Raw genomic sequence first — 18,838 nt, 5'->3', positions numbered from 1 at the left:
AGATTTTCTTTAGAGTCTCTCATTCCTTAGAGACTATAAACATTATAAAGCAATCTCTGATCTCTACATAAATAGGAAAGTCATCAAGCAAATTGGTTTTTATCCTTGGTAGGTACAGTAAAGTCTTCTAAACAAGAATGTAGAAAATCTTGCTGTCTTATGTCTCCATGTGGCAAAGTCTCTATCTCTGTTCATGTTCTGGTAACACTGGACCACAAAGTCATAGTGCATTTGGCCCAAGTATCAACTGGACCCGTGGTTCTTTCTATGCAATGGAGCTCACAGGTGCCTCACCCCAGTATTTCATGGATCTTTCTTCCACTGAGATAGGTGGTAATCACTCTTAGTATTATAGAGCTGATCTGGCTAAAAACAAATTTATCATCTTTTGGCTACAGTGATGATGTGATTTTCCAAACTTAATTAAGCTACACTTGCAACAATGGCCATAGTGCTGCAGTAGACCTTGACTGAAAAAGGTTTTCCCAGGCTGGTAAGACCTACCAAACTTTCAGTTCCATTGGCACAGCCTGCAAGAACACAAGGTCACTTCCATGCATTGGGTAAACAGTAGAAGAAGACTTTGGTGGTAGCTTAAAAAGACGCTTTCCTCTCACAAAATGTTGGAAGGAAGGCTAACTGAATTCTCTCATAAGGATTATCTCTGAAGCATAATTGTAAACTAGAACAAAGATTCTTCCTCTTGGGTCCATAACATGGTATAAATATAAATAAATATTATTATTATAGTATAAATTATTATATTATATAAATATATATATATTGAATATTATAAATTATTATATTATAAATATTTAACAACTGAGTCTCGAAAAAACCAAAATACATACAACACATTTTCAATTTAATCTATATTATCATTTTGTCCATCACTTTCTTAGGTCTAGACCATTAACAAAACAGTAAGTCGTCTTGATTTGTAGCATTTCTTGATAACTGAAGTACAAACATACTGAACATTTAACAATTGGATTCCAGCACATCACTGGATTCATTGGGGAGGGGAAATTGCTTCTTTATTTTCACTAATCTCATCATCCCTTTCAGTCATGAATGTAGGAAATAGACATTACTCTGGAAAGGGGTCCATGGGCTTAACTAGACTGCCAAAGGGATCCATAATTCACAGAAAATTAAGAGCTCTTGAACTAGAACCAAATCATAAAAAAAATCAGATTTAAAGGAGAAATGTTTATTGTTGCTTTAGGGTCCATTAAAATTTCTGACTTAAATCATACATTTTTAGAGCTGGAGGAGATGTTAGATGCCTTCCAGTCCTACCCTCTAATTTTATAGATGAGGAAATTGGGATCCATAAAAATGAAGTGATTTTTTGCTCATGGTCAGATATAAATGGTACAGAGAAGAATTGTGATTCACATCTAGTTCTTCTGTCTCCAAATCCATCATTTTTTTTCTATTGCCATATGCTATGGTGCAGATAATAACAGGTATACATATTGGCCCAAAGGAAACTATGCACATGATTTTCCTAATAACCTAAGTCTGCAGAGAGAAACCAGGTGGGGAAAAGAAATCATTCTTAGGCTTGCCAAGATTGGTCATGTGTCCTTGTGCCATTTGTATAATTTTTTTTAAGAAAGAAAATGTAATAATTATCCTTAAATTTTTCCTTCTCCCTCCCTCCTGTCCCGGTCCCTTGACTTGCCCATGTAATTTCTTCTCATTGACAGTCATTAGGCTTAAGAATAACAAAATTTATACCTGATCCCAGGTTTCAGTATTGTCATGTGAGTCTCCGTCCAGCCCAGCAGAAACTGAAAGATTGAGATGGGCCCAGTCTTGAATGGTAAAGTTTTTCCATCTTCTTTTGTGCGGGAATAATTGTTCTCTTTTGTTGCAGGGAATTTGGGTCCAAAGAACATTGAGAAGCTGGTCTATTTCTAGAAATGTCACAGAAAAACTGATGTCAGAGTAAAAATACTTTTAATCTACAGAAAGAACACAGGGTGTGTAATCACAGGGCCTTGTGTTCAAATCTTGAACCTGCTATTTTGTGAATCTTTGACAAGTTCTATGCTTTTTTGGGTTTCAATCTTTTCATATATAATAATGGGAGTTCTGGGCTAGATTCACCTGAAGACTCTAGCTCTAAATTCTATGATCTTTTTGAATTGGTAGATTGGTAACCACTGCTCAGGGGACATTTTATAAATGACATTAGATACGAGTGAAAATCACAAAGAGACCTCTGCTAGCCCCAGGAGAGATTCTGAGATGACAGGAACAAATCCTAACATAACCCATACCTGATTTAGAACTTTTAATATACAATTATAGTGTTAAAAAGATGTCTGGGACACTGAGAAGTTAAATTTCTTGTCCAGTGTCCAAGAGTCAGTAGTGTCCAAAGTAAGACTTGACATTTGTTTTACAAACTCCAAGGCCACAATTTATTTATGATAACATAACATCCCATCTATGCCTTTATACAAATCATTGGAAAAAAATATCAGACAACATGAGGTTGAGCACATCTCCATGGAACACATGTAAATCTCTAGCCATGATAACTCTTTGAGTCTTACTAGTCTACAATTCTGATTTTTCTGACTACACAATTATGTGGCCCAAGGGAGCAGCAAACCACAGTCTGAGAGTCAAATCTGGTTTCCATTCTTAGTCCTCGGGTTGTATAAAAATGATTCATAGACTGGGCCCTTGGGCCATAGTTTGCTTATTCCTGATCTAAGAGCACACGGCTTTCTATGTGTTCTACTAAAATAATATGAGAGGTTATCTGAAAATGCTTCATGAAAACCTAGGCAAACTTCAGTTGAGGCATTCTCCTGATTAATCTATCTAGTTAACTTGTAAAAATGAAATTATTCTGTCATGGCATGTTCTTGACAAAACCATGCTTTTCCTCTTCTTTTTTAGATATTTATTAAACATCCCTTTAATAATACATCCTAGGATTTAAAGCCAAGGTCATTGACCATTGTTAGTTGACTATTAATTTTCATTTCTAAAAAAAATTAGAACATTAATTCTTTTCCATTTCTTTCATATCTTTTTCTATTTTCCCTAAACTTTTTTTAAAAAAGATCATTATCAAATAGCCACCTATTATATTGGTATATTCTTTCAATAAAGACACTTAGCAACATATCGAAATCTAGCTCTAAAGCATATCTACTACATGGATCCTGCTTGGCCAGTGGTGTTCTAAATAATTACTGTGAACAAAAGTGATAGCTATACCTTAGGAAAAAGGCCTGTTTTGCTATATATGGTCATTTGAATAGTGTAAACTGATGTCAAGCATTTGTAGGCACATCAGTTTTGGTCATTTGCAAATAAGCATACCTTTTTTGTGGAAGGACAGATTTCTGAAAATTATTTATATTGAAAATAATCAGAAGGGTAAAATCTAGAACCAGGTCTCTGGTGTTTTGAGACTGCAAAATTAATCCGCCTAGACATGTATAAATAGTAATTGGCCAACCAACAAACATAAATGATCCTCTCCTTGGAGCACAGTTGTTGGGTTTTTTCCCCCAAAAAAGTAAGAGCAAGAAAATTTTTAAAATTGTGCATCTCTGCTGCTGGCTGGGGAGAGATAAGCAAAGTGAAATTAGTGTGTATTAGACCATCTTTAGGGAAATGAAAGTCAGGAATCATGAAATATATTACAGCAATGTACATGGTGTGAGGGTGAGCAATATTCATATAATAGTCACAATTTTCTTTTAGGAAACAATTTTCTTAAGATTCCAATTACTATGAACCTATTGTCTCACATGGGAAACTATGTCATCTGAAGGCTTACTCATTTAAGAGAGAAGAGGCGAGACTTTTGATTTGGAGTCAAAATATAGGTTTCAAATAAAGACTAAGCTGTTTGCTAACTCTATAATCTTGGGGAGATGCTAAATTTCTCTGAGTCTCATTTTCCTCATTTGCAAAATGACAATCTTGGAGGACATTTCTAAAGTCCCAACTCTAGTCTTTAGGATCTTTAACAGATAGCACCTTCTGATCCAAACATTCCTCTCATCCGCATACTGTAGAACATCAAATTGTACCCTTAGAAGTCATACCTCTTCATTAAAATCTGCCCTAGACACCAAATATTGAATATTAAAATGAATAATTAATAATAATTAACTTCTGCATATTATCATTGATGATGTTTGTCCATTTTTAAAGGGACCAATGTCATCATGGATGATATCTTGATTTCTATGGAATTGGATTTAAGTGAGAACTATACAAACTCACCAGCCTCACTCCTCCTTCCTGAGTTAGTGAAGTCCAGTAATGGGATATAGTGAGGACAAGTGGAGATTGCCCACAATGCATTAGATAATCTCAGCATATCCATTGCCTGATTAAACTCTAAGTACTCCATAGTTGCTGCTTCTGCTACCTTCCTGACCATTAGAATAAACTGTTTTCACCCACTTATTCTAATTGGGGAAAGCCTTCCCAAGCATCGGGACGACATCATCACAGTTCATGATGGATGTGAGCTTGTCAGTTACCTTCAATTTGCTTTAGCCCATCTGTCAAGATAGTCTTATCAGGCTAAGGTCACTGAGCATAGTGTAGCTTTTTGGAGTCACAGTGAGAGTAGGATGAAATATGGACACAAAAGATAGATGAGGTGCCCTGAGAAGGGCTTGGAAAACCATCATCCCAGAGGTTCTGGTCCTCCCTGATCACCTCATTTAAAGTGACCATAGATCGCAGATGTAGAGATGTATGAGACCTTAGTGATTACCTAGTCCAACATTTCTCATAAGGCTCAGATATTAAAGTCACGTTGATCCAGATGTACATCTGGGATTTGAACTCAGTTCCCTTGACTCTAACTTGGGATGAGTTGGGTTATTGGAAAGCAAGCTTTGGATAACTGGAGATGAGAATCAGTGGGGAAACAAAAGAAGTGTTGTTTTGAATAAAAGAAAAACTTGGTAAAAGGAAGAAAATACATAGATACCAGGGGTGGAATTGTCACAGGATAAACACGTTGATACTGACTAATAGCTATTATAATAATAACATAAAATGCTTTAATTTTTGTAAAGTCAAAATTATTTTATTTTATCATCACAATAACCTAGGGTAGTAGGTGCTATTATTAACCTCATTTTACAGATGAAGAAACTAAAGCAGACTGGTTATGTGGCTTACTCATAATTACATTGCTCATAAGTGTCTGAGGTCTCTGAGACTGTGCCACCTAGATGCCTCATAGTATGGGCAGCCTGAGATAAGAACTTCAATGCATAGATTCTCCTGGTTACTTCTTCTCTGGAGTTTATATTTTTAATCACTAGCAAGTATTAAACATAATGGAAATCTACTTTGATTATACTCTTAGTCAATGGCTTAAACACCCACATACTCATTCATTTGTCTTCCTTGTATTCAAAATGTACTTAAAATTTTAAAAGTTTTAACAAGTACATGTTATATAACAATATTGGGTATTTGCCATTTCCTTTCCTACCATTTGGATTTTTTAAAATGCCAGATTGTTATTAAGTGCATTTTAAAATACATGCATATAGCTAAGAATGAGAAATTCAAGTTAGCCAAATCTGCAAAAAACTTAAACAGCTGGGTTTTTCAACCCAGCTTTCAAACCATACTGACTGGGTCCACTACAAATGTTATATAATCTCAACTAGATTCTCCCTTTACATCTCCCTAAAAGCTTTCACTATGTTGTACATCTGAGCAGCTTTTTACAAACCTTTTCATCTCTCTTCAAACTTCCTATGTTCTTTCTCACCCCCAACCCTCTCAGCAGATAATCTTGCTTCATATTTCACTGAAAAAAATGAGACTATTAGCCAAGAGCTTCCATTTCCTTTTTACTCATCTCCATCACTTAGATGCCTGCTGGTGCTTCTTCCTCCTGCACGACTATTTGCTAAGGCAAGCTTACATTCACAAATTAGTCCATTTTATCCTATCTTCTCCAGAAAATTGCCTATCATTGCTTATCATCCCCACTCTCTCACTTAGGTTCAATCCCTGCCTGTCTACTGGCAGCTTCCTTGCTTCTTACAAATATGTCCATGTCGCTTCCAACCTTATAAAGCCCTTATTTGATCCCCTCTGACATTCCATATGTTTCCTACTTTTCATGACTGAGCTGCCTGAGAAGGCCATCCATGTCATGCTGCGGCTTCTTTTCCTCTGCAGTTGTTCTGATCCATAATTTGTCAATGGTTCCAGAGGATAAAGTGAGGCTTGTGGTCTTGCACAGCCTTCTCTTGCTTAAATCCAATTCATTTACATGTTGAGGTATCACCTCCCTGATATAATGGTCAATGGTCCTCTTTGAGAATGAAAGACATTAACAGTGATCCACTCTCCATCCATTTCTTCCAAATTCAACCTGTGGATCTTTCCTCTGAGATAAACCTGACACCTGATTCCTCTATTTGTGTTTCTGGGTTACTGAGCATCACTGGGGAAAATCAAGCTGATTTCACTCCTGCAAATGAATGGCACAGAGCCTCACAGAATTTCCTACTTCAAACTCTTCCATTTCATGCTTGCAGTGCTCTCTATTCTAATATCCACTTCCTTGGCTTTTTAAATGTTCCTTTTAAGATATTTTAATTAATATAATAAATATTTTTTAAAATTAAATATTGAACTAAAAACCCATCTATCTACAGAAAGCATTTCTATTGCCTTTCTTCTTTTAATTATTTATTTATCCTATACATAGCCTGTTTGTATGTATCTGTTTGTCATCTCTATCACTGAACTGTGAACTTCTAAGGGCAGCGTCTGTCTTTTTTGTATCCCCAGTTCTTAGCACAGCACCTGACACTTATGAAGTACTTAATAATTGACTGACCATCTCTTTCTACTTTTCCTGGTAACAATTCCCTGAATTTTCTTCTTTTTTAACTCTAATAATACTTCTTCCACATTCTACATACACAACTATCACTCCCCCACCTCCCGAGCACACATACATTCCATATGGTCTAACCTATTCACTGAGAACACTGAACCATCTGACTTCCTCATTACAAGTTCCTTAAACTTTCTTCCTCTACTCTTTCTAACTTCTCAGGATAGCATGAAACCAGCTAGCTGGCACATGGATAGAGTAATGAGCCTAGAGTGAATAAGATCTAAATTCAAATCTGACCTTAGATACATACTAGCTCCTTACACAGTCTCCTATTTTTACTCTTTCACCTTCCTATCCATTCTTCACATCACTGCCAGAATTATCTTCGCCCACTGGTCTGGTATAGATCCTCTGTTTAAACATATTCAATGACATTCTAGGTTCTCTTGAATAATAGCCAAACTTCTTTTGCAGTAATTTTAGGTACTTCATGATTCGGCAATATTCTACTTTCTCAGGTTTATCTCATATTCATTCCCTTCACAGATTCCATGTCTTAGACAAATTGAACTCTTCTGAATGTTCTGATCATGTCCAAACATCTCATGTTCCCATGTCCTTGCCTATACCCACCCTGTCAATGACCGCCCTTCCTCTCTTCTCCTGCTAAATTCCATCTTCCAAAGTCCCACCCAGATGGCACTTCCTTGAGGAAGACAGTCTCAATCCCACCAATCTTCTTTCAGGAAATATTAATTATAGCTAACATTTCTCCAAGATTCCCTGGTTCACAAAGCTCTTTTTATATTTATAATATTACTTGACTTCACATTATAAAATACTGTATGTCCCATAAATATTATTTCCATGTCAGAGATGAGGCTTCAGTCTCAGAGAGGTGATGTGATTTTTCTAAACTACATAGCCAATGAGTGAGGAACCCAAATTTCCAACTCCAAATCAGGTGCCTTTCTCACTGAATGTACGCAGCTAGGTGGATAGTGAATAATAAAAAAGACCCAAATTCAAATCCAGCCTTAAACATTTACCAGTTGTGTGACTCTGGCCAAGTCATTTTTGTTTATCTCAATTTCCTCAACTGCAAAATGGTAGTAAGATAAATGCAAAACAGACCTTATCTTGAAGGGTTGTGATTAAGATCAAATTAAATAATATTTGGAAAGTGCTTAGCAGTGTCCAGCTTGTAGTAGATTCCACATAAATACTATTCCCTTCCCTTTCCCTTCCCTTTGGAACTGGCTCTGCTGAAGAACTGAGGACTATCACTGTTATGTATTTAAGCTATGTAGGTAGGTCCTTATGATGTGTCTCAAGAATTACTGTGTGACGTGTCTATTTTCTTATATATAAAATAAAGGATTTGGATCAGATGGTCCCTAAGATCCCTCCCATCTGTAAAACTCTATGGCTGTCTAAAATGTTCTAGGAGAGTGTAAGGTTTCTTGCAGGCTACATATTAACTTAGAAAACTACGTGTGTCTATGTATTTATTTTTTATTAATATATCAATATACTAAAATCAGATAGATCCTGCTTTTCCATCTGGTTCAGGCCGTCCTCAGGAGCACTGTGGGTTCTGTATGGCCCATGGGCCACGTGTCTGATACCTCTGGCAAACTTTCTTTCCCCAGAGTATGCTGCTGCTTGCAAACTTTTTAAACACAAGGACCACAACTGACCAAAGCTGTGGCACAATGCCAGGCATCTTGGAGTACTCAGCGAACAGTTGTGGAAGAATCTTTGGTTTCCATCTCCAGTCAACATTCATACCACATTGCATTTAATACTCAAGAACGACTCAGCTCTGAGATTAGGCCATGCTTGCTCTGTAACCCTTTTCACATGTCTTTTGCTTATTAAAGAATAAAACAGTGACTCAGCCCTAATTGAAGTAATTCAGTAACCACCTTTAAGCTTTGCTTAGTCAGTCTGGTTTCCATAGTGGGAAGAATACAGAAGTGAAATTTTAATTAAGCATCCCTACCTGGTAGGTGGAGAGTGCTGGTGCTGTTCAGAGAACTGAAAATATATTCCATAAAATAATCAGGGGAGGGCAAGCTTCTTTGGCCCAGACAGACTCCTTGAAGGGACAGAGAAATGATCGTAGCAGCCAGCCGAGGGAGGGTGTTTTCATCAGCCCCATTGTTGCTTATTATCCCTGATTTCTGTTGTAGAATTTTGGTCTCCATACACTGAAATCAAGACACATGTTGGAAGAACATTCTTAATTTTTATTCAGCATTCAAGCTAACATTGGTAGGTTAGAAAAGGCCAGAGAGACCCTTGGACCATTTAAGCAAATTTTCCCCTAAATTCTCATTAACTTTGTCTTGAAACTTTCTTCTCCTTTGACTTTATTGGTTTGGTATTTAAGGTCCCTCACAATCTGGCTCCAACCTGTCGTTAGAGCTATTGTTCCCATTGTCCATTCAACAATTTAGCCAAAAGGGCCTGCTTGCTCCTTCCATCTACTGTCCCCATGCCTCTATCTTGACACTTGTTTTATTTATGTACATACTTATATATGTACATGTTGTCTCTCTGAAAGAGTGCAAGCTTCTGGAGGGCAGGAACTGTTTCATTTTAGTTTTTATAGCCATGGTTCCTGACACATTACCGGCAAAAGGTAACTGCTTATGGATGGCTGACTGGTTTATTGGTTCCCCTGTCTAACACATCCTTGGGTCCCCTACTTCTCTGCTTGCCCACTTTCTGTGTCTTTTGCTGATGACTCCTTTTTCTTCTCTCACCTCTATCAAAGGCATCAATAAAAACTTGGGCCCTGGCTCTATAATTTTTATTTTTACATTCTCTTTTTTTGGGGAAAACTAAAGGGTCATGTCTATCCTCATAAATACAATTATCTATTTTAGTCTATATTTATTATCTATTTAAAACAATTCAACAAATATTTTCTATCATGTATGATAATGATTCTAAATCTATTTATGATGTCCTAAAATTATCAATACAGTTTTGTTTTCAACTGCATTAAGAGTTTCGGATTACACTTAATTTCCAATCCCTTCCAGAGCTCTAGCCCATATTTACAGAGGCCTAAGCATCTCCTTTTTAAAACTATCTTTATGTTACTTTAAGCCCAGAAACTAAAGCTATGCCTTTTATTCATACTCCCAAATCAAATTTTTGCCAAACTTCCTCTATATATAGATTTTTATTTACTTATCTGTGAACAAGCTGTATCCCCTGCCCACTTCTCAACAAATTCAGCTTAAGTTTTTAGTTCTAACTAGCTAACCTTATTGACATCAGCAATGTGTTCATCAATGTGTCAATAACAACTTTATAACTTGTTTTAGAAATCATTAGTAATCAGAGATCGAATCTGAGCATAGTTACTTGAGATTAAGATTTTTTTTTATTTTGCTGAGGCAATTGGGGTTAAGTGACTTGCCCAGGGTTACACAGCTAGGAAGCGTTAAGTGTCTGAGACCAGATTTGAACTCAGGTCTGGTGCTCTATCCCCTGTGATATTTAGTTGCACTTATTAACTTTCTTCCAAGAGTCCCCAGTGCTTTTCCCTGCATCTGGGAAGGTGATGCTTTCCAAGTTCTCCAATGTTCATCTACCTTCTTGATCGTTCTGATGATCTGGGGAAGGATTCTTCTAACGTAAAAAAGTGTCTGGGGGTGTAAGTTAAGGAGCAGAAGCTAATTTGTCTCAGGGGAGGGAGTTTCCTTATTGGAACTTCCCCACAGTGATGAAATCACAGATCCAGTTCCTCCAAAAGGGAAGGGTCTTAAATGCAAGGACTGCTTCTGTATGAATGAATCAATGGTATTTATATTAAATATCTCACATAGTCATTGTGAAAATGAGCATTTTGGAAAAGGCAATTCAATATACAAATATAGATTATTATTCATAAAATGACAATAGAACTAGAAAAAAGCAGCCATCACACTGAATGGGACCTATGTGGAAGATTTATAGGAGGACATAAATAAAGAAATAGAGAGAGATCAATTGATCTCTCTCTCTATATATATATATATGTGTATATATATATATATATATATATATATATATATATATATATATATATATATGCCACAAATAAGCTGGGTCCCTTCACACTCATTCAATATCAGACCTCACAAAAATACTAAAGTGTATCTACACTAGATTGCTATACTTGGAGCTGAGAGATACAAGTGTACAACAAAACTCTGTTATTTTTTTTTTGTTTTTGGCTTTATGATGACAAGCAAGTCCCTTAACCTTAAAGCAAGTCCACCTGTAAAATGGGGAGAATTCTATTTGTTGGACTTGCCTTATAGACTTCTTGTGGGGAAAATCCTTTGTAAACTGTAAAATATACATTTGATGTATTTTTGTGTTAGAGTATCTAAGAACTTAAGCAGCTGGTCTTGGAGGGCTTTCTTCTCGGGAGAAAACATTGCCCAACATCCTCCAAAATTCATTCAGAGGATCGATTCAGAGGATATCAGCTAAATAAGGGACAACATTCTGGTGAAATGTTCAGGGGATTTGTCCTTAAAAAAAAAAAAGAAAAGAAATCTTTTCCCCTGGGATTACTTAAAGCCTTGGAAAACTTACCCAATAACTGAAGGTTGAAGTGCACAAACCATACCCCATAATCCCTCAAGCACTTATAAGTAACCCTTCTCTGCTCCTGGCTCACATAAAGCCCACAACGAAAGGTGTTCAAAAGTTGGATGAATAGTACAGAGATTCAACAGTGAAATCTAGCAGAAGAAGGAAAGAAGAGAGGGGATGAGCTTTATCTGAGCATGAATATGAGGGAGTCAGCTAAATTCTCAATATGGGTTTACACCTTAGAAATTAGAAGTTCAATTTATTGTTTTACTGATTGTTTAAACTTTAGACATTGATAGAGAAAATATTAATGACCCATTAAATTTAAAAGTTCTGGTGCACATTTTTTTGAGAGCTAGTTATCAAACATTTACTAGCTTGCCTCAAGATAAAATGCTCTATTCCCCTGTGGAATGATTTAAAGATATCCCTGGGGAATACCATCATGGGAATAAAAAGGCATTGGAACTGAAGCTGAGCTGCTTTGCTTATTTTCAAAGTAACTGAAAACTCCATCCCTCTAAAGTGATTCTATAGGAACACTCTTCTTCTTGGTCTCTCTTTTCTTCACCTACAATGATTCTACAGGTTCATTTTTGTATATTCATTTTCAACCTTATCACCACTGAGATGTCCCAGGAAGTATCTCTCCCATTAGATTGTAAGCTCCTTCAGGGAAGGGACTGTCTTTTGCCTCTTTTTGTATCCTTGGCACTTAGGATAGTGCCTGGCACGTAGTAGGTGCTTAATAAATGTTTATTGAATTGAATTGTCTTTTCTATCCCTACTGCACAGCCCTTGTTCTGTGCCTTATAAACTGAGAATTTTGTCTAGATGGAGCAAAGAGATAAAGTGACTTATTTAGGACCAACATATGATAGAGGCGGAGCTCAACTCCAGATCTTCCTAACATTGAGGCCAGATATTGGTGCTCTAGACTCCTGCTTCCCAGTGTTTTGTCATCACCTTTAATAATACTAATATTAGTAATAATAAGGTGTTTTGTCATGACCTTTAACAATAATAATAAAGTGTTTTGTCATCATCTTTAATAATAATGACAATAAAGTGCTTTGTCATCACCTTTAATAATACTAATAATGACAATAATGATAGTGTTTTGTTGTCATCTTTAATAATAATAATAAAGTATTTTGTCATCATCTTTAATAATACTAATAATGACAATAATAATAAAGTGTTTTTTTATCATCTTTAATAATAATAAGTATTTTGTCATCACCTTTAATAATACAATAATAATAATAATAACCAGGTGATTCTCTTCCCATTTTCTCATGTGGATACTACAATGAGCAGTGGATGGTATTCTTCACACGATGGACTTTAAAACAGGAATTACTGGCCTCGGGTCTCATCTCTGAACTTACTAGCTGAATGACCTCGTCTGTACAATGAGAGAGTGGGATTTGACCTCTCATGTTCACTTTCTTCCAAATCTATGATCCTATGATCTTCAGTGGGTTCTGAAGGTGGAAGCTGTCTTCTTCTCAACATGTGTTGGACTCAACAAAAATCTAGAAATTCGGAGTAACTGCATATACAGGCAGTTTGGGGTATTGGGTTCCCAGTTTGTATATAATGTGTGTCACAAGACAGATTTCCAGCAGGGGATGGGAAGCCTGCAATTCCAGTGGTTAATCTTAGCTATTCCACTGTTTGTACATTTTCTACATGATGACATCTGTGTATAGTGTTCCTTCTTCTTTATGTGGCAAGGAGAATTCTTTAGCGAAGGATTCTCATTCTTATAATCCCAAACTGAGACAACTGACATGATTTTTCCTATTGAAAGGGTTAAAACTTTGTGGCTGTGATTTTCCTTCTGTTTCATTAATAGTGCTCTCCTACCCCTCTCTCTCATTCCTTTTGTTTTGTTTTTTTTTTCATTTTGCAATTAACCTAGGAACGTCTAGATACTGAGAGCAAATGAGCTGCATTTGCACCAAGTTGGAAACTGTTTTCCCTGTATTTGCTTCTGGCCTCTGAATGGTTGCTGAGATACAGTTGGAGCTTTTGGAGACCAGCTCTGGCACTCAGATTCAAATCCAGCCATACTTGCCAGTGAATAATTTATGATGGAAAGCAGTACCAAGCCCCCTCGAGCTGTGATGGAAGGCAGCTGCCTCAGACCTTTGGAAGATCAGCCTTATGTGCAGATAACAAGGCCTTCCCTGACTATCCACAGACAGTCAGAAAGCAAAGGAGAGGTTAATCCGGTGTGGAGTGGGTGGGAGAGGCTCTGGAGCCTAATGGAGAAGAATGCAGGGGACATAAAGTACCTCACTGCAAAGCTGAGCAAAGATGGGGCACTAATGAGGGGCTACAGAGAGAGGCTGGCTTGTTCTGATTGTTCCAAAGCACCAGTCTTTTTGCAACCTGTTCCATTCCTGGAGATAATGAGGGGTAGATAGTGCTGGAGGAAGGGGGGCTGCAGCTGTTTCTTGTTTTTCTTCACTTAGAAGGTGAAGCACACTGACAGATATCCCGTGCTTTCAAGCTTCCCTCCCACAAACGTGATGTGGCAGTACCTGACCTGAATCTGAGTTTTATGGACACGAAGGAGCCAGGAAAGGATCCTTTGGAGTAAACATTCTCCTGCTTGGTCACTTCTTTCGCCAATCCATCCCACATGTATCTGCCAGGTTATGGGATCATAGATTGGGAGCTGTAGGGGGATCAGAATCCAGCTAGTCTAAATCACTCATGTCATAAAGGAGGAAAAGGCATTTAAATAAATTTGATCAAGAACTCAAAGGCAGTGGGGGCAGCTAAGGAGCACTGGGCTTACAATCAGGATAACTCATGTTCCTGAGTTCAAAGTTTGCCTCAAAGATTTACAAGCTGTAGGACCCTGAGCAAGTCACTTAACCTAATTTGCCTCAGTTTTCTCATCTATAAAATGAGCTGGAGAAGGAAATGGCAAACCAATCCAGCATCTTTGCCAAGAAAGCTCCAGATGGGGTCATGGAGGGTTGGATACCCTGACTAAATTACTTAAGCTTAAAACTCTAAGACTTTTGAGACACTTTGAATAGATATTCTTAAAACATGACCAAGATGAACTCGTGATATGGTAGAATAATTCATAGTACTAGAGTTAGAGAACCTGAGTTCAAATTCTGTCTCTGAAGTTTCCTACCTAAGTGACTTGGATAAGTGCCTTAATGTCTGCAAAATGAAGGATCTCTAAATCTCTCCTGCCATGAATCCCTGAGCCTCTTCCTCAGTGGCCCACTCAGACCTTCCCCATTTGGGATTTTCTTACCTGGCTTCTGGACGTGTTAAAGTGCTGCCTCACTGAAGCCAAGATGTCTTCTGTCTCATTCTGAGAAAACAAGTAGCAGTCTTCATCCTGCCTCAAACTAAGCAAACTGTGCAGGTAAAATTGATAGTCTTTACTGCTCAGATTGAGTTTTGAAGCACAGATCTCATCCTGATGAATGATGTAATACAGAAGGAGGAGGGAAATTCTCTGAAAAACTTCTTCACTCAGATGATCTTCTAAATCTCCTCCAGCTATTAGTAACAAGGCATCTGGTTCCAAACACTGTAGGTTAAAAAAGAAAGAAAGGAACACAGCCACACATGTCTACACATTCATTATTCCTTAATGCCTTGCAAGTGCCCACAGAATGCCAGCTATGGGACTGCCTGGGATCTCAAACCTTGCCAGGGCAACACAGGAAGGCAAGAAGCCTAAAAGGAGCAAACCAGGGGCCAGAACCCAAACTTAAAAATTCTCAAGATCACTCCTTCTGTGACTTAGTGATAGTGCTGTGAAACCCATCCTGGGTTTGGATTATCTTGGTTTTTTAACACTTGGGTAGGCAGGGTGTGATTCTTGAGACTGAATTGAGAGGTAGTATGAGATGGAAATGTCTCACTCTTACCACTCCCTTTGATTGCTGCAGAAAGGATGGAGGAAGGGAAAGTGATAGGGAAAAAAAGAGAAGGAAAGAATGGGAAGGTGAGAGGGAGGAGAGAGAGATTGAGAGAGGGAGAGAGATTAAGAAAGAGAGAGAGAGGAGAGAGAAAGGAGAGAGGGAGAGGGAGAGAGCAAGAGGGGGAGAGAGAGAGATTGAGAGAGAGAGAAAGATTGAGAGAGAGAGAGACAGAGAGAGAGAAAGATTGAGAGAGAGAGAGAGAGAGAGAGAGAGAGAGAGAGAGAGAGAGAGAGAGAGAGAGAGAGAGAGAGAGAGAGAGAGGCACTGAAACATAATGGATATAGAGCTGGACAACATATATTGTCTATATATCTCTGAGAAAGATATTGAACTTTTGCTCAAACTTGGAGGGCCACAAAACTTCCACTTTTATTAGGAAACCAGATTAAAATATCACTGAAAAGTGTTTAACAAAAATAAATTAAAATATAATACAACATAGATTATCTGTGATTTTCAAAGCCAATCCAGTTACACTTAAGTTTAACATCACTGCTATAGGAAAGTCTCTGAGAGTATTGTAAAGTTTTAGAGGAGGTACTGATCCAAGGGAATTTCCTTACCTGAAATCAATGAAATCACAGACTTAGGACCTATCCATATATATTTATATAGGGATACATAACCACAACTATATCATTGTTACTAATATACCTTGCCTTCTCCTTATCTTCCAGCATAATATAATTTTTTATTTCACTATTTCATAAGTCAAAGATTAGCCTTAAACAGGTCTTTCCTGAAAAGATAAAAGATCATCTCTCTTAGCTACACAGGAATTCCCTTGGTGCAGGATGTATGACCTCTTCTCCCAGGAATGAAGTAGATGGCCCTTTACTTGCATCAGAGTAGAACAGTTTGCTCTCTTAATTCTTAGAGGAGTTTGTCCCACAATAAGGATAATTTAACAGCCTGTCTTTAATGCCATTCTCCTCTAGTGACAGCTTGTAGAGCTTTGATTTCAAGTCTGCTAGGCAGCCTACTCAGGGAACAACTGTAACACACCATATGAGTCAGGCAGAAACCACTGTCATCCATATCCAAAACAAAGCATTAGTTGCATCCTTTACAAAGCCAGGGTGACTCCAATTATTCAACAATTAACCTGCCATAATAGGAGAAATCAACAGATAATAGAATTATAAACTTACTAAATAATTTAAAACAAAAGCTCATGAGCCCCCATCAATGTGTTTGATTTTATTAGTCAGCCAGAAGCACAATTCAAAATAAAGGCATCTAATAAAATAAAACAGAAGGAAAAATAGCAACAGGGCACTCTTTTCTATAAATACAAACTCTCAGTGGGACAAATGAACACATATAGGGATTATATAGGTAGGGTTATACATGTAAAGAACAGGTACGGTCATGATACATGTATGAAGGAACAACCTGGCATTCCATACAATAGGACTGTCAATATTTTGAACCTCTCCTATACTGGTCTCAGACAGATTTTAGGATCATTGCTAAATGCTACTCTGAGATTTGTATATAATTGTCAAAGTCTCTGTCCTATCTTCTGGTTTCAGCTAGATTCTTCAATTAAGATTTTATCTACTCTCCATAAAAGGAATTAAATACACATACTTTTCACTTACAGCCTAGATGCTTAAGGTTTAGCTTGTTTTGTTTTATAAGGGAGATAACTAACAGATCAGGGGAATGGTCTTTAGTTATTTACTTTTCATAGGGAAAAAATATCAATTTTCAGTCCTAGCTTTTCTTAAGTTAATTTTTCTCCAGAAGCAGAAACTTCTCCAAGGACCAATTTCATTCATAATACAGATTAGGAAGAAATTAAGTCAGCCTACATGCCTAACTAATATTTCCCCCTGCCCCCAGTAAAATTTCTGTGTCTGTAGTTGAATACAGTATGTTGATTCAGATAATAATCTGATTTAGAGTTGGGAATTCTTTCTAACTCTCCCTTAACCTTTTTTTTGGGAATCCTGTAACCTTAGAGTACATTTGGGAGTTAGGAAGAGAGAGGTCTTTAAGGGAAATAAAAAAGCTTCTCAGACCCTAAACCTTTTCCCCCTCTTTGGTCTCTATGCAAGTCAAAGGAAGAAAAGTGAAACTAAGAAAAGCTGCACTGAGACAGCATTCACTATCTCAATTCTATCTTCCAAATTCCTGTTTTTATTATGTGCATGTGGCTCGCCAGGAGCTCCCCAGTCTTTAAATTTCCAACTTTTAAATAGTTGTTACTTTTTCTTTGTTAGTTGATTGCTTCATTATGAGGAAGGGAAGGAAAGAATAAGGTTTAATTTTTGTAGTAAAACAAATAAACTGGATCTGATTTTTCACATTCACTTTTTTCCCTTTAGTTAGGTACTTGCTAAGAAAAGAAAGATGACTGATTTTTCCTTTTTTTTTTCTTTTTTCTTTTTTTTTTTTTAGGGAACAGAAGCTGGGACAAAACTAGAGCAAGGGGTAGGGAAGGTAGACAGCCATCTATCATGCAATAATCAAAAGGATAAAGAAAGATACTTTTTTATATATCTTTTTACAAGAGCATGTGTTTTGAAATTTCTATTTTCCATGACATTTTTTTTTCATGGCATGTCAAATCAGAAGTACTATAGGAAAGGTTTAAAGACTCACACAGTAATGCTCAGTGTCTAATTTTCAAATCTTGCATGGAAAACATAAATACTTTGCAACAGTACTGTAGTAGGTGAATTAATAGAGCTGCCATTTAATACAATTCTCCACTAGATTGTAGATTGGGGAATATGCTGTGGGGGAAGGCAGAATTTTTGATATACCACTGCCAATATCTTGGGTGTTGAAATGTTGAACAATGGCCCAGAAATCCATGGAAGCTTTTAGAAGCAGAGCTTTCTTGGATTCTGATTAAAGTTCTAAAAAGACTTGCTTTTACCAAGCTAAATGGAAGATGAATACATTGGTAGAGTTTGTCTACTATCTTTATCCTGCTTGATCTGAATTTGACTGATTCAATCATAAGTTAATTTGGGTTTGCTTGATTATTTTTTCTTATGATTGGTGAAAGACCCAAGGGGAAGGAAAAATATGTTTTCTCATCCCAGGTTTTAATCAAAGAACATATTTTAGTGTATTTTCATAAATTAGTAGTAGCATACAATCTCTCACCAATTAATTAAATATAGATGAATCATTTTATACGCCCCATCTTACAAATAAACCAGAGAAACCTCTTTTTCCATAAGCTTTCATCTCTCTACTCAACTGGTCTCATAACCTTAAGCAAACATGAGTGTCACAAGCTTTATAAGGTACTAACAGATTAATGAACAATACAAGCACATGTAAATATTTCAACGATATGTCAGTTGTGGGAAAAGTCACAGCCAACATCATCCCAACTGAAGGCTGCAACTTTTGAAGTCCAACAATTTAATTCCCT

At 37.0% G+C, this 18,838-nt stretch overlaps 1 protein-coding gene across 1 annotated transcript in view; it reads right to left on the bottom strand.

The window, feature by feature from the left end:
* SLC39A12 (solute carrier family 39 member 12) overlaps positions 1 to 18,838 on the bottom strand; it is a 98,552-nt gene that overhangs the window by 68,597 nt on the left and 11,117 nt on the right. The window contains 3 exon segments of the mRNA XM_074266786.1: positions 1,747 to 1,925; positions 8,877 to 9,084; positions 14,763 to 15,044. Coding sequence (XP_074122887.1) covers positions 1,747 to 1,925; positions 8,877 to 9,084; positions 14,763 to 15,044 — 669 coding nt within the window.

The sequence above is a fragment of the Sminthopsis crassicaudata genome, chromosome 5 (assembly GCF_048593235.1).
Source record: "Sminthopsis crassicaudata isolate SCR6 chromosome 5, ASM4859323v1, whole genome shotgun sequence".
NCBI lineage: Eukaryota > Metazoa > Chordata > Mammalia > Dasyuromorphia > Dasyuridae > Sminthopsis > Sminthopsis crassicaudata.
This window is presented reverse-complemented; position numbering and strand designations above follow the sequence as displayed.